This window comes from Salvelinus fontinalis, chromosome 28, assembly GCF_029448725.1.
Source record: "Salvelinus fontinalis isolate EN_2023a chromosome 28, ASM2944872v1, whole genome shotgun sequence".
Classification (NCBI taxonomy): domain Eukaryota; kingdom Metazoa; phylum Chordata; class Actinopteri; order Salmoniformes; family Salmonidae; genus Salvelinus; species Salvelinus fontinalis.
In genome coordinates this window covers 7162219-7189318 of record NC_074692.1, presented here as the reverse complement: position 1 = coordinate 7189318, position 27100 = coordinate 7162219, and the positions used below count along the sequence as shown (strand labels likewise).

The 27100-nt window shown below is 43.2% G+C and overlaps 1 protein-coding gene across 3 annotated transcripts in view; it reads right to left on the bottom strand.

The window, feature by feature from the left end:
• LOC129826026 (BDNF/NT-3 growth factors receptor-like) overlaps nt 1–27100 on the bottom strand; it is a 115968-nt gene that overhangs the window by 70804 nt on the left and 18064 nt on the right. For all 3 annotated transcript variants that reach the window (XM_055886288.1, XM_055886290.1, XM_055886291.1), the window contains one exon: nt 2235–2420. In XM_055886288.1, coding sequence (XP_055742263.1) covers nt 2235–2420 — 186 coding nt within the window. The remainder of the gene's footprint in view (nt 1–2234; nt 2421–27100) is intronic.

Sequence of the window (27100 nt, the reverse complement as noted above, 5' to 3'; positions counted from 1 at the left end):
TAGTCTGTTCCTGTTTCATGCGTTCTTCGTGTCATGTAAGTTCTTATGTTCAGGTGCGTCTACGTCGTTTGTTGTTTTGTAGTTTGTTAAAGTGTTTTCGTGCTTTTTCGTCTTTACTTAAATAAATCATGTCATATAACCACGCTGCGTTTCGGATGAAGAGGAGGAGGAAAGCCGTTACACATATGTGGAAACTCCTTCAACACTGTTGGAAAATCATCCCAGGTGAAGCTGGTTGTGAGAATGCCAAGAGTGTGCAAAACTGTCATCAAGGCAAAGGGTTGCTACTTTGAAGAATCTAAAATATAACATAACACCTTTTTGGTTACTAGGTGTGTCCAAACTTTTGACTGGTACTGTACATGCACGCACACACCCACACGCGCACGCACGCACGCACGCACGCACGCACGCACGCACGCACACACACACACACACACACACACACACACACACACACACACACACACACACACACACACACACACACACACACACACACACACACACACACACACACACACACACACACGATTTGTTCTTCTTTCCTCGTGGGGACCTACATTTATTTTCCATTCAGAATCCTATTTTCCCTAAACCACAACCCTAACCATAACATTTACTCTTACCATAACCCTAACCTTAACCTTAACTTGTAACCCTAACCCAAACCCAAACCCTAAACCTAACTCCTAACCCTAAACCTATTTCTAACCCTAATTGCAACCCTAACACTAAACCTAGCCCTAATCTTAAAATAGCCTTTGTCCTCATGGGGATGTGGGAAATGTCGCCACAACAGAGGATTGTACCTTGTGGGGATTTTGGGGGATTTAAGGTCCCCACTAAGAAAAAAAGAACCAAGCCCCCCCCCCCCCCCCCCACAGACACACACACACACACACACACACACACACACACACACACACACACACACACACACACACACACACACACACACACACTGAGACTACTGAGAGACACAGTCCTCTTTGCCTCTAAATGTCATATGCACAGGAACATGTGTTCATTGGCATGACCTCGAATTTTAATCGATTAGATGGATACAGCTACACTGCTGACAAGTGGCATTGATGCACAAGCACTCACACACAATGCGTCCGTGCATGTATGTGTGTGTGTATGTGCGTGTGTATGTGCATATCTGTCTCCGGTCTCTTCTCCTGTCTGGGCCAATGGGGAGAAGGCTGTGGTCTGACTGGTCTCTGAAGACAATACATTATTATTATTATTATAATTTGTTGGTACTTTTTACCCCTTTTTCATGATATCCAATTGATAGTTACAGTCTTGTCCCATCGCTGCAACTCCCCTACGGACTCGGGAGAATCGAAGGTCAAGAGTCCTCCGAAACACAATCCTGCCAAGCTGCACTGCTTCTTGACACACTGCTTGCTTAACCCGGAAGCCAGCCGCACCAATGTGTTGGAGGAAACTCCATCCAACTGGCGACCGGAGTCGGCTTGCAGACGGCCCGGCACAAGGAGTCTCTAGAGCGCGATGAGACAAGGTAATCCTGTCCGGCCAAACCCTCCACTAAACAAGACGACGCTAGGCCAATTGTGCGCCCTCTCATGGGTCTCCCGGTCACGGCCGGCTGTGACACAGCCTGTGATCGAACCCGGGGCTGTAGTGACGCCTCAAGCACTGCGATGCAGAACGCTGCACTACTCTGGAGACCAGCCAATACATTTTTTTAAATAAAATGTTTGTTTCACACGCACGCACACACACACACACACACACACACACACACACACACACACACACACACACACACACACACACACACACACACACACACACACACACACACACACACACACACACACACACACACACACACACACAGAGGACGCATCCTGTCCCACTCAACACATTTTATCAGCAGCTCCAAGGCCAGTTCCATAGCAGCGGAGAGGTTGTTGCTATGGCAACCCATGCATACGCACATTCAGGTGTGGGTTCTTAGATGGCGTCTACAATATGTGTTGGTGTACCAGATTCATGGGGACGTCAGCACTCAGATCCCCTGAGATCTCCTAGTCCGCACGTTACTCTTCTTCGCTGCAGCATAGTAGGCTATGTCAGCTCAGAACATGTTGTTACCAGTTAAAATGAACTGGTGGCGAAAGAAAGCCATTAATATGTGTATTGCATACTTGTCTCTGTGCGTGTGTGTGTGTAAGCCATGGTCTTGTTGTTCTACTCACAGGTGTCTGATTTGAGCATGCTGTTGCTGCGGAAGTACTGAGGGTTCTCGATGACGGGGATCTTGGTCATGCCGATGATGACGGCGTCTGGGCCCATCTCAGAGGAGGACGGAGTGTTACTGCCGTTGGACACGTGGTGGAGAGGAGAGGCTGAGTCGTCATCGTTGCTGATCACAGACGATGCACCTGAGAGAGGGGAGAAAGCGAGGGTAGTGGAATTCAGTGTGAGAGAAAAGGTAAAAGAGAGGAGAGAGATGAAGAGAAGAGGTGTTTGAGGAAAATGAATGTGGAAGAAGGAAATAAACAAATGGAAGGGGAGGCATGTTTTTGTCTTAGCAAAAAGCACAAAGCTTAATTACATACCATTCACCACACCCGTCCTTGTTCATTGTCAAAGCCCATATCCAAAGCACGCAATATGGGTATAACGCATTTTATATGCAATTTTACAACAGGTAATATTCAAATATTGTTAAATAGTACATTTTGAGTGCATTTTGTATTGTTACTGTCTAGGATTTCATCGGTCTCCTCTGATCCACCAACAGAAAAAGGGTCTTTAAAAGGGAAATCTGTGTTTCAAACAACAACAAAACATACACCCCGCCACTGTTTCAGAAAACATTTTAACGTTTTACATTCAGCTGACGCACTTATCCAGAGGGATTTATAGGAGCCATTAGGGTTAAGTGCCTTGCTCAATGGCACAGACAGATTTTTCACCTAGTCCACTCGGGTATTCAAACCAGCAACCTCTCAGTTACTGAGAGCCCAACACTCTTCATTGCAAGGCAATTTCCCCCCTCCCGTAAACATCTAAGGGATGGGGCTGGAGAAATGCATAGACAGCTATGGAAGCCAGATCAGACAGGTGAACTAAGCTCATTTACAGGCAAATTCCTCAAGATCAATGGCCTTATATCATGAATTTGAAAGTCTATAAATGGATTTGGCAATTGCGAATGACCTCTTAATAATACTGGAAGATGAGGACCAAACCTATCTTCAAAAAATGTATTCAAATTGCATGTGTGTATCCCCTCAGGGGCAATGAACGTACAACAGTAGTTCAGGTCATGGTGAGAGAAGGTGCGTCGATAGAGTGCTTTGCGAATGGGGAGAGAGAACGATGGTCTGACGCTGAGCCTCTGCTCATTCCTTTGTTGTCCATCACTTCTCTGTGGACCAAACTCTGTTTCTTCTCTGGTTTCCACTTCCATCCCAAAATAAACAATGAAGCTCTTATTCTCATACACACAGTCTCAATCTCTGAACACGAACACATGCACACGCACACACACGCACCTACACTCGTGCACACGCACACACACGCACCTACACTCATGCACACACACACACACACACACACACACACACACCACAGTATTGTTTTTGGAGCAGTAGAGACATGGCAGTGGTGCATTCCTAAGAAGGAGGAGGCAGTGGAAAAGGACAGAGAAACAAAGAGGGATTGTCTCTCAGCAGACTTATAAGGTTGTGTGTGTGTGTGTGTTTGTATGTCTGCGTGCTAGTATGTGTGTGTGTGTGTGTGTGATAGTGTGGGTGTATGCTTCCATGCGTGCACCCTGATCATCGGATTGTGGTGAAACATGACTGGTATGTTCCTGCAAGTCAAAGCACATGTCCGTCGAAAATAGTAGATGCATTGTGTTGGAAGGAAACAACATAACCCCTGGCACATGACAGCAGCACTCATGAAAAGTATTGTAGCGACCCTTACCAAGGTAATAACGAAGTAGTTATGATCTCCCTCACAAAGGTTAAGCCTAGTGGAGCAGTGCTTAGCAACTTAACTATCTCGTAGTGGGATGATTTACCCTAATTCATATTGACTAGGGCCAGGAGTTGTTCCTCACCACGACATCTGACCAGGAAAACCTCTTTAGGGGTCATAGTTTATGACTAAAGGTGAGCCTTGCCTCCTGGTGGTTTGAGAATTCCAACTAAACTTTACAATCTCATAACACCGGATCTCTTTCGTCCAGCCTTTCTTTACTGGGCTGCTGTGGCTTCTCTCTGCTACTTGAGGTTCTAGCGGAGCGAGGACACTACAGCGCTCTACAGAGGAGCTCTTTCATTCTCCACCGCTAATGTGTTGAGTGGTTTCTCCGCAAACAGGCTTCTCTCTCCCCTGTGGGTGCTCAAATTATGTGCCACCATTATGCCTCCCTCTCCACCGCCGTCCTCAGGAAGAGCCGTGACGCATTGTACAGTAGTGGCTGTACTTCAATGCATTATTGAGACTGGAGAGGCGTCCATCTTGGATCTGATTGGACCCCAACGTTCTGGGCAGTGTAAAAAGAGACTTATGTATGGATTTTTTTTCTGGTCTGAGAGAAGTGATCCTCCGAGCACGGCTGGTCTAATCAGGTTGACCTGCAGTGCAGACAGCCTGGTAGACGACAGGCAGTTAGGGGATGTACATGACTTACCAGAGACAGTGACGTCAGGCGGCCCACATACACACCTCTCTGAACCCCGCAGAAACACACTCTAGGCCTGACAAAATCTGAGAGTAATGAACTTTTCCTCGTTCTGTATCTCAATCAAACACCAGATACTACAGTAATTAGCGAATTATGGTTTTCAGCCATGACATTAGAGTGGGCATGTGCTGGGGGGGGGGGCTGGGGGTATGCTCACTTTTAACGTGAGGTCTAGGGTCAGATCATTATAAATGCTATTTAGCCTGGAGAAGGGAGGGCGGCACAGAGCAGGTCGGTGGGCCGCGGGGAGTCGTTTGGGGCTGGGGGGTGTAGGTAAAAGCTTAAGTGGGGTCAGGTCCTGACCTAACACCATTAAACAGACAGAGAGCTGCTCCGCTGCTGGGGTGGGCTGGCTGGACTGAGGGGGTGACTCCATGTTTCTCAAAAGTCAAATTTCGAAGTTGTTCCAAATGTCAAATTTCTAAGTGTTTAAAGTTTAGACACCAACTCCACATTTTTAAGGTTAGGAATTAACGCTAATTGGTTAAGGTAAGGGTTAAGGTTTGGGATAGGCTTTAAACAAAAATCTCAAAAACAACTTTCGATTGCTGGATTTGAACTTGCGACCTTTGGAATCAGAGGCAGATGCTTCCGAAACCTATTTGAAAGTAACACTGCTCACTGATGCTCCTAGTGGCCAGTTTCCACATCATTTCCTGACATCCTCAGACATGGATGGATGTTGAATACTGACTTCTATCACCGGTGACCTAGCTAACTATATTGATCTCCTCTGGCTTGCTGGACGCTCTTCCTTAGACAGACAGACAGACAGACTGACAGCAGCAGAACATTTATTGGACATGGGGTTTAAGGGCTGTTGGGGTTATGGACATGTGGAGTGTATTAAACGGTTTAAAATGGCATCATGTCTATCAGTGTTGTCAAAATGAGGGGAGATGCTGAGATTGAACCCAGTACGGAACTTGTGTTCCACGTCCACTTCAGACATGTTCAGTGCTAACCGGCAGTGATGTAGAGTGACCAGTAAAGTGTCCTGTCACTGTCACCCCTCTGGTCCCCTGACCCCCCCAAATCAGCCACCCCGGGGCCCTCCAACAGGGTAACCCGAGCATGTTGCTCCCTAAATCCACCTCTAAATCCACCTCTGAACACAGGAAGGGATCTATCGATCTCATGTACACTAAGGAAATTAAGGGCGGAGGGATAGGAGGAGGAGACAAAAAAGCGTACGTAGGAATGAGAGGAGAGGGGGAGAGGGGGAGAGATAGAGAAAGGAGATGAGGAGGGGGTTGGTGGACAGATGAATGAATTGAATAGAGGGAGAGAGAGAAGGATGAAGGGATGAAGACTAATGGAGATAGAAGGAAGGATACAATTTCATTTCCACTGCAATGAAATGACAGGCTCTGAATCCAGCCCTCTCTGTACCTGACAGAACAGGACCTAGCTGCAGTCAACAGCATATCAGATTCCTAACAAAACGCCCCCTCCATTTAAAAATAGAGATGTCTCTCTCTCTCTTTCTCTGTCAGTGCTTTTCTTTTTTTAATAAAAAAACACATTCACCTTCTCATATGCCACTAGGAAACCAGCTTCCCTCTTCCCACTCAATACAAGCAAAAGTGACGAGAGAGAAGGAAAAGGAAGGAAAATGGAGTAGAGTGGAGGGAGGAAGAATAATGAAAAGGGAAGAGAAAGAGAGACATACGTTTCCTCCCAATACTGTTTGCCATCCATTGTTTGTCTTGTAAATGAATGGCTGTAAGTGTGGTGGTGCACACTGTAGGTTCCCTGATGTGTTTAATGTTGAATGGCCACATTAATACACACATAGGCGTGGATTGATGACATTTTGACAATCCAGTCTGAGTGTCATTGAGGGCTTTGAATTGCACTCTTTCAGCCACTGTGTGTGTGTGTGTGTGTGTGTGTGTGTGTGTGTGTGTGTGTGTGTGTGTGTGTGTGTGTGTGTGTGTGTGTGTGTGTGTGTGTGTGTGTGTGTGTGTGTGTGTGTGTGTGTGTGTGTGTGTGTGTGTGTGTGTGTGTGTGTGTGTGTCATGTCCATGCAGCGCTCATGGCCTGTGTGTGGACAGAGTGTGTGGATGGGCTTCTACAAAACCCAAACACACACTCTAGAGAGGGGGAGGAAGGACAGAGAGGGTGGACATGAGAAAAATGCATTCACTTTAGTGACTACCAATATACAGTTCCATTTGTGTTTATTGTCAACGAGTGAACCTCAATAGTTTTGTATTTAAAAAAAAAACGTTATTTAACCAGGAAAAGGCCATTGACACCCAGAGCCAATTTTTCGAGGGAGACCCCTGGCCAAGAAGGCAGCAACAATCAATAAATTACAGAATTAAAACATACAACAATACAATACAACAACATGATCCAGCATAAAACAAGCACTTACACTCAACAAACAGAGCAGCACAATGTTGCTTTTTATCTAGTGCGTTAATGATGTTGTTTTCCACTGCCGTAGCTGCAGTTGTGGTGCTGTGCCCAGATCTAAAGCGAGACTGAACCACGCTCAGTATGTTCTGTTCAACTAAGATGTTTAACTGTGAGTTCTGTGAGTTCACTAGGGATTCATAGACTTTGGCCAGGATAGGGAGTTTAGAGATAGGACGATAGTTATTGGCATCTGAGGGATCTCCACCCTTCAGCAGTGGGAGGACATAAGTTGATTTCCAAATGCTGGGTATGGAATTGGTCAAGAGACTCAGTTGAAAATGTGAGCCACAGGTTCAGTAATAATATCAGCTGCTATCTTTAAGAGGTAGGGGATCTAGGTTGTCTGGACCTGCAGACTTTTTAGTCTCCATTGCTTTTAGTGCTTTATAGACCTCAGCATGAGAAACAGGCTCAAAGTTAAAATGGTTCACATGAGGGCCTATATCACAGTTTACTGTAACTATATGCCTCTTGGATATGACGTAAAAACACTACAGCAATCAATCCGTCATGTATAGCACAACAACCACATAATACACTCACAAGAGGCTCTAGGCTCTGGATATTCCAGCAAGTAGCCTATAAAAACATATTTTATGTTGCATATCGGAGTGTACACATATATTCCAATAGAAACAAACTTTAAAGGCCCAGTGCAATCAAAAATGTGATTTTCCTGTGTTTTATAAATGTGATCCATAAAGTGTTATGTAGCAACAAAAAAAATAGTTTCTTTATTTTATTTTTTTATTGGATAAAATTACAGTCTACATAATGGTATATCATACACTGCAGTTAAGGAAGAATGGGAAAGTAATTCTGCTTTGAAAGTTGATCAGCTTGTAACCTCACGTTTGAGAAAATGGCCCTTGAATGTATTTCTTTGTCTACACCCATTCAGCATCATTCACAACCTCTTAAGCCTTAGCCCCACCCATCTCTTTAAGGATTCACATGTGAGGCCATGTGCTAAACAGAGTGAGTAAGACAGTGTAGTAAACAACCAAAGATTTCAAGACTAAAAGTGGTGAAAGTAGTAGCAAAAAGTAGTAGTAAAAATACACTTTATCTAGTCCTTGGCCTATATCCTAATCGGACGTTGGTGCAGGTCATGTTGTTCTTCACATTACCGTCTCCGGTAAACACACACTATATCAAATCAAATCTATGTTTATTTGTCACATGCACAGGATACAGAAGGTGTAAATGGTACAGTTAAATGGTAACTTACATATTTGCATAGTAGAAATATCTAAAATAGAACATGTCCCGATAAAAATATTGTATAAATATTAGATGATGCTTACCCAGACACATTTGTCTAAATTGATGGGTCAAGTGAAAGAAACGCTATTACCCCCAGCCACATTGTCACGTTCCTGACCTGTTTTCCCTTGTTTTATATTTGTTTAGTATGATAAGGGCGTGAGTTGGGGTGGGCTTTCTATGTTATATGTTTCTATGTTGGGTTCATTGTTAATTAGCCTGATATGGTTCTCAATTAGGGGCAGGTTTTTACGTTTCCTCTGATTGAGAACCATATTAAGGTAGGCTGTTCACACCGTTTGTTTGTGGGTGATTGTCTTCCGTGTCAGTGTATGTACCACACGGGACTGTTTCGTTTGTTTAGTCTGTTCCTGTTCGTGCGTTCTTCGTGTTCTGTTGTTTTCAGATGAGGAGGAGAACAAACGTTACAGAATCACCCACCAACAAAGGACCAAGCAGCGTGGGAAAAAGCAGCAGCTGCGATCGCAGGATTTCTGGACATGGGAGGAAATACTGGACGGTAAAGGACCCTGGGCACAACCTGGAGAATATCGCCGCCCTCGTGAAGAGCTGGAGGCAGCTAAAGCCGAGAGGCGGTGGTATGAGGAGGCAGCACGGAGGCGAGCCCAAACATCAGACCAAAATGCAGCGGGTTTTGAAAACATAATGATTTATTAAACGACGAAGACGAGCACGAAAAAAACACTTGGAATGATTACAAAATAACAAAAACGAACGTAGACAGACCTGAACTAGAGAACTTAGATATAACACGAAGAACGCACAAACAGGTACAGACTACAAACAAAACGCTACAGTCCCGTGTGGTACGAACATACATACAGACACGGAAGACATCCACCCACAAACAAACAGTGAAACCAGCCTACCTTAATATGGTTCTCAATCAGAGGAAACGTCAAACACCTGCCTCTAATTGAGAACCATATCAGGCAACACATTAAACCCAACATAGAAACACAACACATAGAATGCCCACCCCAACTCATGCCCTGACCAACTAAACACATACAAAACAACAGAAAACAGGTCAGGAACGTGACACTAAGCTTCTTGCAGAAGCCCCGAGACTGCCGTGCAGCTCCCCCTGGACTGCTACGCAGAAATATCAGCTCACACAGAGAAACACGAGATTGAACTTCACTCAACTTTCTAGAGCAATGGTCACCAACCGGTCCAATGTATTCCTAGTCTATTGCCAAACATTTCTGTAAAAAAAACAACGATAAAGCCTTGAGTTTTTTCTTATTCGTCTCGGGCTGTTGGTGGTAGGTGCACTGTCAACACTTTGTATTCAACACTTTTATAAGTAATGAATGAGTAGGAAAGTGTATCTATAGGCTTGAGTTGTTGTTATTATTAGTGGCTTTTTTAATATCGAGGAATATTTCACTTTCTTTGTTCATAGGAGTAACAACATTAATTTTTGCATGAGGCAGAAATAATTCGCCGCGACTCGAATTTTGCCAGCTGGAAGATGGTGTCCCTTTTTGGTCAGTGGAGGAAAGGGAGAGCCTAGGGATGTTGAGAGGCGGACCCTAAGTCTGCTGCTCTCTCCCTCTGCTGAGACTGACCATCAGATGCAGGCTCCGTCAGTCCATTAAAATTCAAATGAAAAGCGAATTATTTATATCTACGCTCACTCAGCTGTGTTTCACAAGTAATACAACAACGGATCTATTACCGGTGTGATCATACAGCCTATAAAAATTCAAGCAAAGCCAAAATGCGGTGATAATGTATTTGGCCTATAGCTTACTGCACAAACCTCATTGCTACAGAACTGTTTTTAATTGGTTCATGTTGAGCGGAAGATCTCGGCTTGCATGTTGAGTCAAAGTGATCTTGACCCAGAAGAGGTTGGTGACCACTGTTCTAGAGTTTTCCCTGTTAAAACCATCAATGTTTCACTTTACTGTGGCAATTGTGATCGAATCAACGCAATATTTTGGCACTTTCAATGCAACAGGCTTGAATAAGCTAAGTAACCAATAGGCAGAGGGTAGAATAATTTGTCTGATTCTCTGTAATAATGGTATGGGAATAATAACGTATATTATTTTGTAGTGGTTTCTTGATTCAAACAACACAACAACATTTTTTGTCACCTCCTTGTTTGAAGGACAAGTGGTTAAACACGTTAATGTCAAGCCCTACATATATATTTTTTTCAAAAGTTTCATGAATTGTAGACCTACATTGAACACCGCACATTGGCTGCTATTTCCACATTAAAATGTTATGGGATGCATTTTCGGGAATTGTTTTTGATGGTAGAAAATAAAAATTTTACTTAAAGCGGCTACAGCCTTACTGTTCACAGTGAACGCGCTGGAAGTTGCACAGAAATTTTACAACGTTCAAGTTTGCGCTCAGAAGACCTGAAATTTGCTCTGTGCCGTTTTTTTTGGAGGGAATATTGCACGTAACATTAGCTAGCGAGCCAGCAAGCTAGAGTTCGCTAGCTAGCTAACAGTACTTTTTAACTTGCAATGAAAATGACTTTGACAAAATTATAAACATACAGTGCATTCGGAAAGTATTCAGACCCCTTGAATATTTCCACATTTTGTTGCTTTACAGCCTTATTCTAAAATGAATTAAATTGTTTGTTTTCCCTCATCAATCTACACACAATACCCCATAATGACAAAGCAAAAAAAGATTTTTAGAAATGTTTGCAAATTTAGATGAAAAAAAACTGAAATATCACTCTTTAGACCCACTCTTCACTCTTTGTTGAAGCACCATTGGGAGCAATTACAGCCTTGAGTCTTCTTTGGCATGACGCCAAAAGCTTGGCACACCTGTATTTAGGGAGTTTCTCCCATTCTTCTCTGTAGATCCTCTCACGCTCTGTCAGGTTCAATGGGGAGCGTTGCTGCACAGCTATTTTCAGGTCTCTCCAGAGATGTTTGATCGGGTTCAAGTCTGGCCTCTGGCTGGGCCACTCAAGGACATTCAGAGACTTGTCCTGAAGCCACTCCTGCATTGTCTTGGCAGTGTGCTTAGGGTCGTTGTCCTGTTGTAAGGTGAACCTTTGCACCAGTCTGAGGTCCTGAGCACTCTGGAGCAGGTTTTCATCAAGGATCTCTCTGTACTTTTCTCCGTTCATCTTTGCCTCGATCCTGACTAGTCTCCCAGTCCCTTTCACTGAAAAACATCCCCACAGCATGATGCTGCCACCACCATGCTTCACCATATTGATGAGCGGTGCCTGGTTTCCTCCAGGTGGGACGCTTGGCATTCAGGCCAAAGAGTTCAATCTTGGTTTCATCAGACCAGAGAATCTTTATTCTCATGGTCTGAGACTCCTTTAGGTGCCTTTTGGCAAACTCCAAGCGGGCTGTCATGTGCCTTTTATTGAGGAGTTGCTTCTGTCTGGCCACTCTACCATAAAGGCCTGATTGATGGAGTGCTGTAGAGATGGTTGTCCTTCTGTAAGGTTCTCCCATCTCCACAGAGAAACGCTGGAGCTCTGTCAGAGTGACCATCGGGTTCTTGGTCACCTCCCTGACCAAGGCCCTTCTCCCCTGATTTCTCAGTTTGTCTGGGCGGCCAGCTCTAGGAAGAGTCTCGAATGCATTGTATAACATCGGAAAATGTAGCTAGACTCTTACCCGTATACATGGATGAATGCTTGTTTGGCCTGTTTTGTCAAGTCACTGCGGTTCACACTGACTGTTTGCAGAAAGTAGTACATCACAACTTTTTCGCACTGATCTTTGTCGATAGAGCATGCCAAATTCAGGGCAACAATGTTGTTGAGAGCAGTAGCAACACTTTTGCAGTTCTCCAAGGCTAACGTTATATCTTTCAAAAAAGCAGTGGTAGCAATTATTATCTACACATAATCAGCAGCTCATGTTAGAGACAGAAGCATTTTACATGGCAGACCAATCGGAACTCATCTTTTGGCATCTCCAGCCCATCCATTATCTCAGCCAATCATGGCTAGTGGGGAGGTCCATGTCTTTTTCCGTGACTTAACCAACTCAGAATTATCTAGAAAATGTAGTCATATTTACAGATGGCATACACGTTTGTTATTAAGGCACATGCAAGTTAATATGTTCCAGAAGGCATTTCTACCCCAAAAACATATTTTTTTAAGTTCAAATGCCTCCTCTGTGAAGTAGTGACGTGCAGCATATGCCAAGCTTCCTGAAATAGGTCACATATACAGTACCAGTCAAAAGCTTGGACACACCTATTCATTCAAGGGTTTTTCTTTATTTTTACTCTTTTCTACATTGTAAAATAATAGTGAAGACATCAAAACAATGAAATAACACATATGGAATCATGTAGTAACCAAAAAAGTGTTAAAATATATGTTATATTTCAGAATCTTCAAAGTAGCCACCCTTTGCCTTGATGGCAGCTTTGCACACTCTTCGCATTCTCTCAACCAGCTTCATGAGGAATGCTTTTCCAACAGTCTTGAAGGAGTTTCCACATATGCTGAGCACTTGTTGGCTGCTTTTGCTTCACTCTGCGGTCTAACTCATCCCAAGCCATCTCAATTGGGTTGAGGTTGGGTGATTGTGGAGGCCCGGTCATCTGATGCAGCATTCCATCACTCTCCTTCTTGGTCAAATAGCCCTTAAAGTCTGGATGTGTGTTTTGGGTCATTGTCCTGTTGAAAAACAAATGATAGTCCCACTAAGCACAAACTAGATGGGATGGCGTATGGCTGCAGAATGCTGTGGTAGCCATGCTGGTTAAGTGTGCCTTGAATTCTAAATAAATCAGCAAAGCACCCCCTCACACCTCCTCCTCCATGCTTCCCAGTGGGAACCGCACATGCAGAGATCATCCGTTCACCTACTCTGTCGGTGATTTATTTAGAATTTATTTAATCGTTTTGATGACGTCACTATTATTCTACAATGTAGAAAATAGTACAAATAAATAAACACCATTGAATGGGTAGGTATGTCCAAACTTTGACTGGTACTGTATTTCCACACTATGAGGGAATAATACTGTGAAATTGTGAAAATGATGAAAGTGTAAGAGCTGTATGAAAACACCGTCTGAAATTTCTGCCTGTTTTGGTGGGATGGAGTTTTGGCCTGCCTGGTGACATCACCAAACAGGAAATTTGTTAATAGACCAATAACAAAGAGTGTTTAAAACCTCTCTGCCATTAACAGCTAGTTTTCAGTTTCCCCCTCCCCACTCAGATCACCCCCAGACAGTCCTAGCAAAATTCTTGCTTGAGAAATTGCTCTTTGCTAAGAAGATATTTTTGTTTCTTTTTGAACATTTTAATTGAAAACAATCATAGTAGGGTACTTAATTGTTACCCAAAACATTATTTGATATCGAGATAAAAACATCTGCATTAGACCTTTAAGATGCACTTCCAGTTTAATAAATGTTAATACAGTATTTATTTTCTCTTAAAAAATATATAGCACTGAAATAAGTACAAATATGTGCAAAACATGTTGATATACTATATGTCCTGGTAACAGAAGGTTAATGGTTTATGAATGGAAGCTGTCTGATAAATGTGTCTCAACAGTGACCCTGTCTACGATCATCAATTGAATACATCAAACCTGACCTACATTTGAACTGCCGCTTTAATGAGTGTGTGTGTGTGTGTGTGTGTGTGTGTGTGTGTGTGTGTGTGTGTGTGTGTGTGTGTGTGTGTGTGTGTGTGTGTGTGTGTGTGTGTGTGTGTGTGTGTGTGTGTGTGTGTGTGTGTGTGTGTGTGTGTGTGTGTGTGCGTGTGTGCGTGCGTTTGTGTGTGTATTGCGTGCATTTGACCTATTTGTGTAAATTGAAAGTATTGTGTAAGTTCACGTGTTAGCATGTGGAGATGCATGTGTGATTGTGCATCTTTTCTATGTTTGTAAATGTGTTAAGTAGTATCTGCATGTACAAAGTATGTGTGTGTATGTATGTGTGTGGTGTGTGTATATATCTGTCTGACGCAGAGTTGGAGTGCTGGGGGAATTACACTGTGATGATTAATTTAACACAGCCTTCCAGAGGTGTGTGTTTAATACATGAGATCTCAGCACAGAGTGCTGAGACAGAGTTAGGTCGAGTGTGTCTGGGCACTAACATATACCTCACTATGGCCTTACCTGAACACCTACCCCATTAACCCACTCTAAATTCCTTGGACAGACTCCTCTGTAGATGGTGATGAAAGTGGTGCTGGAGGAGAGAGCCTAGTGTTATCTAGCTATATAGAGTCTGGATTTGTTGGTGTGTGTGTTGGGGGTGGACAGTGTTCTGGATTAATTGTGCGTGTGTGTGTTTGTTTGTGCATGTGTGTGTGTGAGGGGGGGGGCAGATGTAGGTTAATGGCCGTCTTATCTCGGCCCCTCTGCTCTGCATTATTCATCTACAGAGAGGCTTTCAGGGTCTCACCACCAGACCTCCTGCTGATTGGATGGCCGGCTCCTCTACTGGGCCTATAGCTCACCTTCACTGTGCAGTGTACACCTCAACCACCACACTGTATTTACATGACACCATCCTGCTAGTTGTCTGTTCCACGTGTTGTTTTTGTCTGTCTGATTGTCTGTCTGTGTTTGTGAGTCCGTCTCTCCTAGCGCCCAACCACTGCCACTGGAACATTATGAAATAACACAAATCCTGAAGAAAAACACAGATCAAATAAATAAAATGAGCAGCAACATAAAGGACAATGGTGAAATCAGAATAAAACAAATGATATATAAAGCATATATGATTAGAAATTATATATTCAAATCATATCTACATGTAAAACCTCCCCAAAAGTAGAAAGTAGGTCCCAGTTGCTGGTAAGACAGTGGTGCTTAGCATAGTTAGTGGGATCAACAGCATTGAGTGGCGGGTTAAGGTTGATTAGTGAATTAGTCCCACAGTGCAAGGGCAGGTGTACAAAACATTAACACCAGCTCTTTCCCATGACATAGACTGACCAGGTGAATCCAGGTAAAAGCTATATCCACTTAAATCAATGTAGATGAAGGGGAGGAGACAGATTAAAGAAGGATTTTAAGCCCTGAGACAATTGGAGACATGGATTGTGCATGTGTGCCATTCAGAGGGTAAATGGGCAAGACAAAATATTTAAGTGACTTTGAAAGGGGTGTGGTAGCAGGTGTCAGGCGCACCAGTTTGTGTCAAGAACTGCAACGCTACTGGGTTTTTTCAGGCTCAACAGTTTCCCATGTGTACCAAGAATGGTCCACCACCCAAAGCACATCCAGCCAACTTGACACAACTCTGGGAAGCATTGGAGTCAACATGGGCCAGCATCCCTGTGGAACGCTTTCGACACCTTGTAGACTACATGCCCTTACGAATTGAGGTTGTTCTGAGGGCAAAAGGGGAGGGGGTGCAACGCAATATTAGGAAGGTGGTCTTAATGTTTTGTGTTTTGTACAGTCAGTGTATATACACTCAGTGTATATAGAGTCGTGGCCAAAAGTTTTGAGAATTACACAAATATTAATTTTCACAGTCTGCTGCCTTAGTTTGTATGATGGCAATTTGCATATACTCCAGAATGTTATGAAGGGTGATCAGATGAATTGCAATGAATTGCAAAGTCCCTCTTTGCCATGCAAATGAGCTGAATCCCCCAAAAAACATTTCCACTGCATTTCAGCCCTGCCACAAAAGGACCAGCTGACATCATGTCAGTGATTCTCTCGTTAACACAGGTGTGAGTGTTGACGAGGACAAGGCTGGAGATCACTCTGTCATGCTGATTGAGTTCGAACAACAGACTGGAAGCTTCAAAAGGAGGGTGGAGGGTGGAGGGTGTTCTTCCTCTGTCAACCGTGTTTACCTGAAAGGAAACACGTGCCGTCATCATTGCTTTGCACAAAAAGGGCTTCACGGGCAAGGTTATTGCTGCAAGTAAGATTGCACCTAAAACAACCATTTATCGGATCATCAAGAACTTCAAGGAGAGCGGTTCAATTGTTGTGAAGAAGGCTTCAGGGCTCCCAAGAAAGTCCAGCAAGCACCAGGACCGTCTCCTAACGTTGATTCCGCTGCGGGATCGGTGCACCACCAGTACAAAGCCTGGTCAGGAATGGCAGCAGGCAGGTGTGAGTGCATCTGTACGCACAGTGAGGCGAATACTTTTGGAGGATGGCCTGGAGTCAAGAAGGGCAGCAAAGAAGCCACTTCTCTTCAGGAAAAACATCAGGGACAGACTGATATTCTGCAAAAGGTACAGGGATTGGACTGCTGAGGACTGGGGTAAAGTCATTTTCTCTGATGAATCCCCTTTCCGATTGTTTGGGGCATCCGGAAAAAAGCTTGTCCGGAGAAAACAAGGTGAGCGCTACCATCAGTCCTGGGTCATGCCAACAGTAAAGCATCCTGAGACCATTCATGTGTGGGGTTGCATCTCAGCCAAGGGAGTGGGCTCACTCACAATTTTGCCTAAGAACACAGCCATGAATAAAGAATGGTACCAACACATCCTCCGAGAGCAACTTCTCCCAACCATCCAGGAACATTTTGGTGACAAACAATTCCTTTTCCAGCATGATGGAGCTGGAAATTGCCATAAGGCAAAAGTGATAACTAAGCGGCTCGGGGAACAAAACATCGATATTTTGGGTCCATGGCAAGGAAACTCCCCAGACCTTAATCCCATTGAGAACTTGTGGTCAATCCTCAAGAGACAAACAGAAATTCTGACAAACTCCAAGCATTGATTATGCAAGAATGGGCTGCCATCAGTCAGGATGTGGCCCAGAAGTTAATTGACAGCATGCCAGGGGGGATTGCAGAGGTCTTGAAAAAGAAGGGTCAACACTGCAAATATTGACTCTTTGCATCAACTTCATGTAATTGTCAATAAAAGCCTGAGACACTTATGAAATGCTTGTAATTATACTTCAGTATTCCACATCTGACAAAAATATCTAAAGTCCCTGAAGCAGCAAACTTTGTGGAAATTAATATTTGTAACATTCTCAAAACTTTTGGCCACGACTGTACAGTTAGGATGTGAATGGATGAGTTTGTTAAAATATTCGTCCTATTTAACAGCGACAGGCTAAACGATACTACTAGCATGGTGCAAGTAACAAAAACAAATTAATTTCAACTTCCAAATTCAACTTGAACCGTTTTCCCTCTCACCAAGGGGGAGCATCATACGATGCAAAATATTTCAATATTTTGAAAGTTATATATCTTTAAAACTTGATTGCTGACGTGCAACACATTTTAGGACTATACCAACAATGGACTAATGGAACAAATACCAAAAGATAGTTTTTGAGTGGAATTTTCCTTTAACCACAATAGATAAAGAGACAGTGTGTCCTCACAACCCCTAAAAAAGAGTTTTATCATCTCAGACTTTTATGGGAGTCACACAACAGTTGTCCTCTGGTTTGTTATTGGAAATGAATCAGAGTGGCAGAACAGGAGCTGACACAGATTGTTTCTAGAATGTTCCATCTGCCTGGGAATGGAGGAGTGGCGGAGTGGAGGGCGAGTATCAAGACAAAAACAATACGCTAATCGCCATCAGGTTGATAACTGGAACAGTAAGGAGGGATCGGAATGTGTTTTGTTCCTGGTGTTGAAACCATCAACTGTCTTGGACAGACACGCCATGGGAGAGAACAGCAGCTGCTCCACACCTCACACAAAGATGTTACACAACCTAGGTGTCTAAATCACATATCCTGGTATTCCTTTTCTAGCCATGGCCCTTCCTTGCCAACTTGCCTCACCTGTATCTAACTCCACTGATCATATGTGTGTTTGCATGTGATTGTACGCGCGTATGAATGTGTGGTGTGAGTGGGAACACGGCGGTGTGTGTGTGCGTGCACAATAGTTTGCGTCAAATCAAATTTGATATGCCACATGCTTTGTAAACAACAGGTGTAGATTAACAGTGAAATGCTTACTTGGTCCCTTCCCAACATTGCAAAGAGAAAAAGATAGAAAAAAGAATAACAAGAGGAATAAATACACAATGAGTAATGATAACTTGGCTATATACACGACAGTGGAGGCTCCTCAGAGTTGGAAGGGGAGGACCATCCTTAGTGAATTTAATTTTTAAATAATTTGTGAAACATTAAAAAAGTTATCCTTTTTAGATAAAACTATACTAAATATATTCACGCCACTAAATCATTGATTAAAACACACTGTTTTGCAATAAAGATCTACAGTAGCCTCAACAGCACTTTGTATGGTAGCAAAATGGTGTAGCCGGAGGACAGCTAGTTTCCGTCCTCTTCCGGGTACATTGACTTCAATACAAAACCTAGGAGGCTCATGGTTCTCAACCCCTTCCATAGACTTACACAGTAATTATAACAACCTCCTGGAGGACATCCTCCAACCTATCAGTGTTCTTGCAGCATGAATTGACATTTTGTCCACCCTATCAAAGGATCAGAGAATTAATCTAGTACTGAAAGAATAAGCTACAGCTAGCTAGCACTGCAGTGTATAGAATGTGGTGAGTAGTTGGCTCAGAGAGAAAGACAACAGTTGAACAGTTTTGAACAAATAATTAATTTATTTAAAAATGAAGTACTAGAGCCGGTGTTACTGCTAAACTGCCTGCTGACTGTACTGCATGATTGTAGCGGGTTTACTTACGTGTTAGTTCTAGTAGCTATGTTGCTAGCTATGACGTTAGCTAATATGGTGACATTAACGATGTAGGCTGTGTGTAGCGGTTAGCGGTTATGATGTGAAGGTTTGGCTTGAAAAGGTTTTTTAGCCTGGTCACAGATAGCTGATGTGTTGTGCACTCAAGTCCACAAGCGAAGGGAAAAGTTTTGAGGAGGAGAGATGTGGAACTATCAGACCAAAATAAACTTTCTGAGGGACAGGGAGGAAGGACGGCCGGTCCATTCAATTAGTCTAGGACCTGTCTGCTAGGTTGAGAGAGAAACTCAAGGAATACATTCCGATTAGATAGTCAGTGGAGGAAAAGAGGATCAAGTCTCACCTCAGCTTCCCGGAAGTGCTGTGGGTGTGGAGGGGAGCGCAGAGGATAGAGTTCACAAGCACCGATGAAGCCCTAATCAAGCTACAAGCTTGGCTTGGGACAAGCTTGGCTTGGATGGGTAAGGGTGGGTAAGGATGGGAGGTTGGGGCAAACTTGGCTTGGGTGGTGTAAAGGGGGTGCAATCTGGGAGGGTGAGGTGGAGAGGGATGGGTTTGGCTTGGGAGAGAGAGAGAGACGGATTTAACTATACTACAATGTCATCTGACTTGCAAAACCTACTTTAAAATGAATAAGTGTTCTGGACAGATTAGGAGAGGATGTTGAGACATTATTATTCTGTTTGTCATTATAGCTAAGATTCAATGGCATTATTGGTGAGAGTGGAGAGGGGCTCTATCCGAGGGATTGGGACAGGGTGACTGGGAGGGCATCAGACACTTCTCAGAAGTATGTGTGGGGCCTCCACTCATCTCATGTCAGTCTCTTGGTGGACCCACTCTCCCTTTTAATTTACAAGGTAATACAAACGGACGGACCACAGTACTTAAGTGGCAGTCTTTCTCCAATGACATAATCCACAGACTGTTGGTACATTAGGAGAGGAGTAGAAGCTTAAAAGCCTTAAAAAGGCACACAGTTCCTCAAAGTACAAAGAAGTACTTTGCTTTATGTTTTTTGTGTGTTCTCTGTTAAATGTTCACTCAGCCCACATGCTCACACGCTCTATATATGTAATGTATACAATAACTATGTGTTCATACTATGAATCTCCCATTTTATTATGTTGAATTGTACCTGACATGTTAAAAAATACACATTGATATAATTGTACAGTGCATTCGGAAAGTATTCAGACCCCTTGACTTTTTCCACATTTTGTTACGTTACAATTACTCAAAAATGTGTTAAATCATTTCCCCCGTCATCAAACGACACACAATACCGAATAATGACAAAACAACCACAGCTTTTTAGAAATTCAGACCCTTTACTCAGTACTTTGTTGAAGCACCTTTGGCAGTGGTTACAGCCTTGAGTCTTCTTGGGTATGATGCTACAAGCTTGGTACACTTGTCTCACACTTTTCTCTGTTAATCTTTCCCTCGATCTTGGCTAATCTCCCAGTCCTTGTCGCTGAAATGCATCCCCACAGCATGATGCTGCCACCACCATGCTTCACCGTAGGAATGGTGCCAGGTTTCCTCCAGACGTGACGCTTGGCATTCAGGCCAAAGAATTCAATCTTGGTTTCATCAGACAAAAGAATCTTGTTTCTCATGATCTGAGAGTCTTTAGGTGCCTTTTGGCAAACTCCCAGCGGGCTGTCATGTGCCCTTTACAGAGGAGTGGATTTTGTCTGGCCACTCTACAATAAAGGCCTGATTGGTGGAGTGTTGCAGAGATGGTTGTCCTTCTGGAAGGTTCCCCCCATCTCCACAGACTCTGGAGCTCTGTCAGAGTGAACATCGGGTTCTTGGTCACCTCCCTGACCAAGGCCCTTCTCCCCCGATTGCTCAGTTTAGCCGGGCAACCAGCTTTAGGAAGAGTCTTGGTGGTTCCAAACTTCTTCCATTTATGAATGGAGGCTACTGTGTTTTTGGGAACCTTCAATGCTGCAGAATTGTTTTGGTACCCTTCCCCAGATCTGTGCCTCGACACAATCCTGTCTCGGAGCTCTACGTAGAATTCCCTTGACCTCATGGCTTGGTTTTTGATCGGACATGCAGTCAACTGTGGGACCTTATATAGACAGTTGTGTGCCTTTCCAAATCATGTCCAATCAATTGAATTTACCACATGTGAACTCAAATAAAGTTGTAGAAACATCTCAAGGATGATCAATGGACAGGATGCACCTGAGCTCAATTTCTCATAGCAAAGGATCTGAACAGTTATTTTTAAATATTTTTTATTATAAATTTTCAAGCAGATTCTAAAAACCTGTTTTCGCTTTGTCATTATGGGGTATTGATGAGAAAAATATATATATTTCATCCATTTCAGATTAAGGCTGTAACGTAACAAAATGTGGAAAAAGTCAATGGGTCTGAATAGTTTCCGAATGCACTGTGTATCCCACAGGGGCAAATCTGGTGTTTTTAAATAGAATTCAAGCTATATTAGATCAAATCCAGACAACAACATTATTTTAGCAGGCGACCTAAATCATATATTCGATAAGATTGACAGTAGCAATTATAAAGCAATCTCAAGGAGCCTCTAAAGATGATGAAAAATGTCAAATTTACAAATAATTTACAGGACACCTGGAGATTACTATTTTTAAATGCACGCAACAATTTACTGGGTTTAAAAATCCACGACGTAGTGACATCGAATCATTCTCTGGTATCATGCTTAATTACACCAATAGAAAATTCACTATGTCATGTGACAGAATATAGAGAATGAAAAGAGCGCATCTTCAAGACCCCAAATTTATTAAATACGTAAAAAAAATTTTTTTAAACCTTTAACATTCAAAATGTAGACATAGGGGACAGAGAAAAGCCAACACCAGATATAATTTGGGATGCTTTTAAGGTGTACATTAGGGGAATGATAATCTCATACATGGCAAAAATTCAATCTGAGTTAGAAATTAAGAGTAAAGAAAAATTAATCAGTCTCTTGGAAAAAAGCCAATAAAAATCATTACAAGGTAAAGAAGATATATATATATATATTTTACTTAAGCAGGAATATGATCTTTTACTTTCAAGAGACAACAACTACAGGTTAAATTCAAATAAAGCACACGACTTAATGGCAAATAAACCTGGTAAAAATATTGCAGCCTTCAAAAAGCAAATACACGCCAAACCAATTATAATTTTCAAAATAATAAAAAACAATGCGATTAATGGCAATTTTAAAAGCCACGATGAAAATCGATATGAATGTGAATTAAACAACAGCGGGTCTGATCCGACAGCCTTCTTTGACTCTAAATTCAGTGCTTCCTAGTTCCATGTATCAAACAGTTATTTCAGTTATATTAAAACCAATAAAATCTGGAGAGTCCCCAGCTGATTACCGACCCATAAGTTTAATAAATTGTGACAAGAAAATAATAACAAAGCTCATAAGCAATAGAATGACAAAAGTTTTACCCCAAAATATAAATAATCAATAGCAGCAGCGTATGAAAGGAGTTGGAAAGGAGTTAAAGGAGTTAGTGCAAACTAAGAGGGTCAATGCAGATGGTCCGGCGGGTGAGTGCGAGTGTGTGTGTGTGATGGTGATTCACTCTTTGAGCTTGGCCGGCGATAATGATTCATATTTGGAGCAGGGCTGGTTATGACATTCGTATCTGTGGCAACAGCATGCAGTGGGCTTCTGGGGCCACCCCCCTCCTCTGTGTCTTATTGCAGTCCTCCTGAAAACTACAATCCCACTCAACACTGTTCAACACCACTCACTACATTCAATAGAGCTCAACACTACTGTACCCCTGCCACACAATTTAGAAACACCAGACCCTGATCAGCACAACGACACTGAATCCTGTGATACTCACGCAACAAAGATTAGAACACTACATATACAAAACTATGTGGACAACCATTCAAATTTGTGGATTCAGCTATTTCAGCCACACCCGTTGCTGACAGGTGTATAAAATTGAGCACACAGCCATGCAATCTCCAGACACAAACATTGTCAGCAGAATGTCCTTACTGAAGAGCTCAGTGACTTTTAATGTGGCACAGTCATACTTTCCAACAAGTCAATTTGTCAAATTTCTACCTTGCTAGAGCTGCCCCGGTCAACTGTAAGTGCTCTTGTTGTGATGTGGAAACATTTAGGAGCAACAACGGCTCAGCCGCGAAGTGGTAGGCCACACAAACGCACAGAACAGGACGGCCGAGTGCTGAAGCGTTTAGCGCGTAAAAATCATCTGCAACACTACCGAGTTCCAAACTGCCTCTGGAAGCAACGTCAGCACAATAATTATTAGTCGGAAGCTTCATGAAATGGGTTTCCATGGCCAAGCAGCCGCACACAAGCCTAAGATCACCATGCGCAATGCCGAGCATCAGCTAGAGTGTTGTAAAGCTCACCGCTATTGGACTCTGGAGCAGTGGAAACGCGTTCTCTGGAGTGATGAATCACGTTTCACCATCTGGCAGTCCGATGGACAAATCTGGGTTTGGTGTATGCCAGGAGAATGCTACCTGCCCCAATGCATAGTGTCAGATGTAAAGGTGGAGGAGGAATATTTGTCTGGGGCTGTTTTTCATGGTTCGAGCTTGGCCCCTTAGGTCCAGTGAAGGGAAATCTTAACGCTACAGCATACAATGACATTCTAGACGATGCTGTGCTTCCAACTTTGTGGCAACGGTTTGGGGAAAGCCTTTTCCTGTTTCAGCATGACAATGCCCCCGTGCACAAAGTTATGCCCATACAGAAATGGTGTGTCGAGATCAGTGGGGAAGAACTTGACTGGCCTGCACAGACCTCTGACCTCAACCCCATTGAACACCTTTGGGATGAATTGGAATGCCGACTGAGAGCCAGGCCTAATCGCCCAACATCAGTGCCCGACCTCACTTATGCTCTTGTGACTGAATGGAAGCAAGTCCCCGCAGCAATGTTCCAACATCTAGTGGAAAGCCTTCCCAGAAAAGTGGAGGCTGTTATAGCAGCAACGGGGAGACCAACTCCATATTAATGCCCATGGTTTTGGAATGAGATGTTCGACAAGCATGTCCACATACTTTTGGTCATGTAGTGTATTTTAGTACACTCAATTGATAGACATCTGTCCCAGGTCTACTACTTAATATTCAGTACTACCTTCCCTAAATGCTACTAACTGCAGCTGATTTCTCCCCGCTACTGAAAACTCAATAGTCAGCCATTCCCCGCAGTCCTGCTTTAGGCCTCCTGCACATAGAGGAGCAATGATCTGCTGAGCCTTGTAACTCAGGAGCATGTGTGACACGCACACACACACACACACACACACACACACACACACACACACACACACACACACACACACACACACACACACACACACACACACACACACACACACACACACACTGAGCGCCTGAACAAGTCTGCTGACCTTAGCGAAACAGCGTGATGGAAAGGGATAAGATTCGATAGGCCATGAGAGAGGAATCTGCTTGCGACAGACAGGCCTGCGATCAGGTCGATCAATAATCTCTATCTGGTATAGTGCTGATACCAATTTATCAATATTCAAGTTTCAAGTTTCATTAGTCGTATGTACGGGATACACATGGTATACACTGTCTAAGGAAATGCTGACTTGCAGGTTCCTTCTCGACAATGCAACAACAATAAGAAACAATAAAAGACAAGGATTTGAACATAAAGTAAATGGCTCAATAAAATAGAATAAACATATAAGCATAATACAGGAAGGCACAATTTATAGTACAATATTTACAAGTGTTTTGGGGAAGGGAGATTGGGTGCCAAGTGTTTAAATTGTGCAGTGTTTAAACAATCATAATAAGAGTCTGGTATCAGCAGTTGTGATGTGTCTGCAGCGTGTGTGTGTGTGTGTGTGTGTGCGTGCGTGCGTGCGTGCGTGCGTGTGCCTGCATTATGCTTGCATCCTACCAGGTATCGAGCCATTATTGTATGGAACTCCCTTCCATCTCATATTGCTCAAATAAACAGCAAACCTGGTTTCAAAAAACAGATTAAGCAACACCTCACGGCACAACTTCTCTCCCCTATTTGACCTAGATAGTTTGTGTGTATGTATTGATATGTAGGCTATGTGTGCCATTTTTAAATTGATGTAGTTCTGTCCTTGAGCTGTTCTTGTCTATTAATGTTCTTTATTATATCATGTTTCACAACTTGTGTAGACCACTGGAAGAGTAGCTGCTGCTTTCGCAACAGCTAATGGGGATTCTAATAAAATACCAAATACCCAGGTCATCTGCGTACCTCAAGATTGATTGCCCATTAAGCTAAAGCTTCTGGTCTTTGGCAAGGTTACTCATTGCCGTTGTGCCTGTGAAGTTCCTCCACTACATGTGCTTGTGGAACCCAGAATGGGCCCCATTCTGTACAAATCCAATTCCCCACAGGGGTAGTGCAAGGTGTGAGGGAGGCCCATGAGGGCAGGCGTTTGATAATTGGACGGGGCCTAAGTGTGCTCTACGTGAGGAGGAGAACACATAGAGTGGCATGCTCTATAGAGTCCGATCAGAGATACTTCTGACCTTGAGAGAAATGTACTGATCGTCCGGCACTGTTCCTATTGATTGTCCGGCACTCTTCCAAAACACAGAGAAAACTGATACCTGCCCTCCTGAATCATTGATAAGCATACAGAAGTGCTCTCTCCCTCTCTCACTCTCTCGTCCCTGATATCTCGCTCTCTGTCTGTCTTTCTCCGCTGCTCTTCTCTCTTTTTTTCCATTCCAGAGGATGTTCAAACAGGTTTAGGTCTGTTTTGTCATGAAACGACATATTTGTAAAGACCAATTCCAAGTGTTCAGACAGATATTCTAATTTAATATATATTTTGGCAAACAAACAGATTTAGAAAGGACATTTGACCAATACCTGACAATCGCTTTTCTCTGACGTCACAGATTTTTTTCTTAGGACTTATTCTATCTTTACAGACAAGATTTTCTGAGTTGGTAAGACAGAAATCTTACTCCTTAACACTCTGGACACGCACACATTCATATTGACTCTCACAAACTGTAAAATACAATGACAACCTAAATCTACACACACATAGACAGTATAGAGTAAGAGACAGTATCTCTGATCCTTACTGTACGCCATGTCTTATTTATAACAGAAGAGCAGTTGCAGGATGATATGAAAGATGCATGCAACCATGTACACCTTTGTGTGTGTGTGTGTGTGTGTGTGTGTGTGTGTGTGTGTGTGTGTGTGTGTGTGTGTGTGTGTGTGTGTGTGTGTGTGTGTGTGTCTAAAAGTGAAAGTGTTTGCTTTTAGTGGGGATCGTGCGTTTGAGTGACAGTAGTGTCACTTCCTCCATCAGAATGGAAAGGATAGGAAATGTCGAGGAGCGAGAGACTCGAGGTGAACCTTTGTGTGGGCAATGCTGAAACTCCAGCTAACTTCCCACTAAGATGCGCATGCGCGCACACAGACATTTACGCACACATATTGTACACGTATGCACTGCGAGGGAAGGCGCTGAGAGGGAGGAGAGCAATCGACGCCTCCAGTGGAACCTCATCCTCCACTTCCGCAGAAGAAAGGAGACACCACTACTCCCCCTCTACCGCTTCCTTTCACACCTGTCACCCTCAGAGGGGCAATAAACCAATCAGTATCAAAACAACAGGCTATACTGAGGCAGCTGTGGTCTTCCCAGACTCCTACATAGACAATCTTATCAGAAATACACAAACTCATACACACTCAGGTCAGGATTCAATCCATTGCAGAGAGAGGATTTCGGGATAGCACTTTCAAAAGTGCTTTTAGAAGCCATAGTCACATATCATTTTCCAGTTTGGTTCAGAATTAGTACAAACTAAGAGATGTGAGTGAGAGTGAGTTGACCCCTCCACTGTTTCTGCTCATGTCGGTTAGTATCGAAATCCTCTTAAGTAAGTTAGACAACAACTGGTGTTAGACGACAACAGCATCAGTAAAGACAGAGATGGGCTACAGTGCACCGTTATCTTCGTATTGGGATG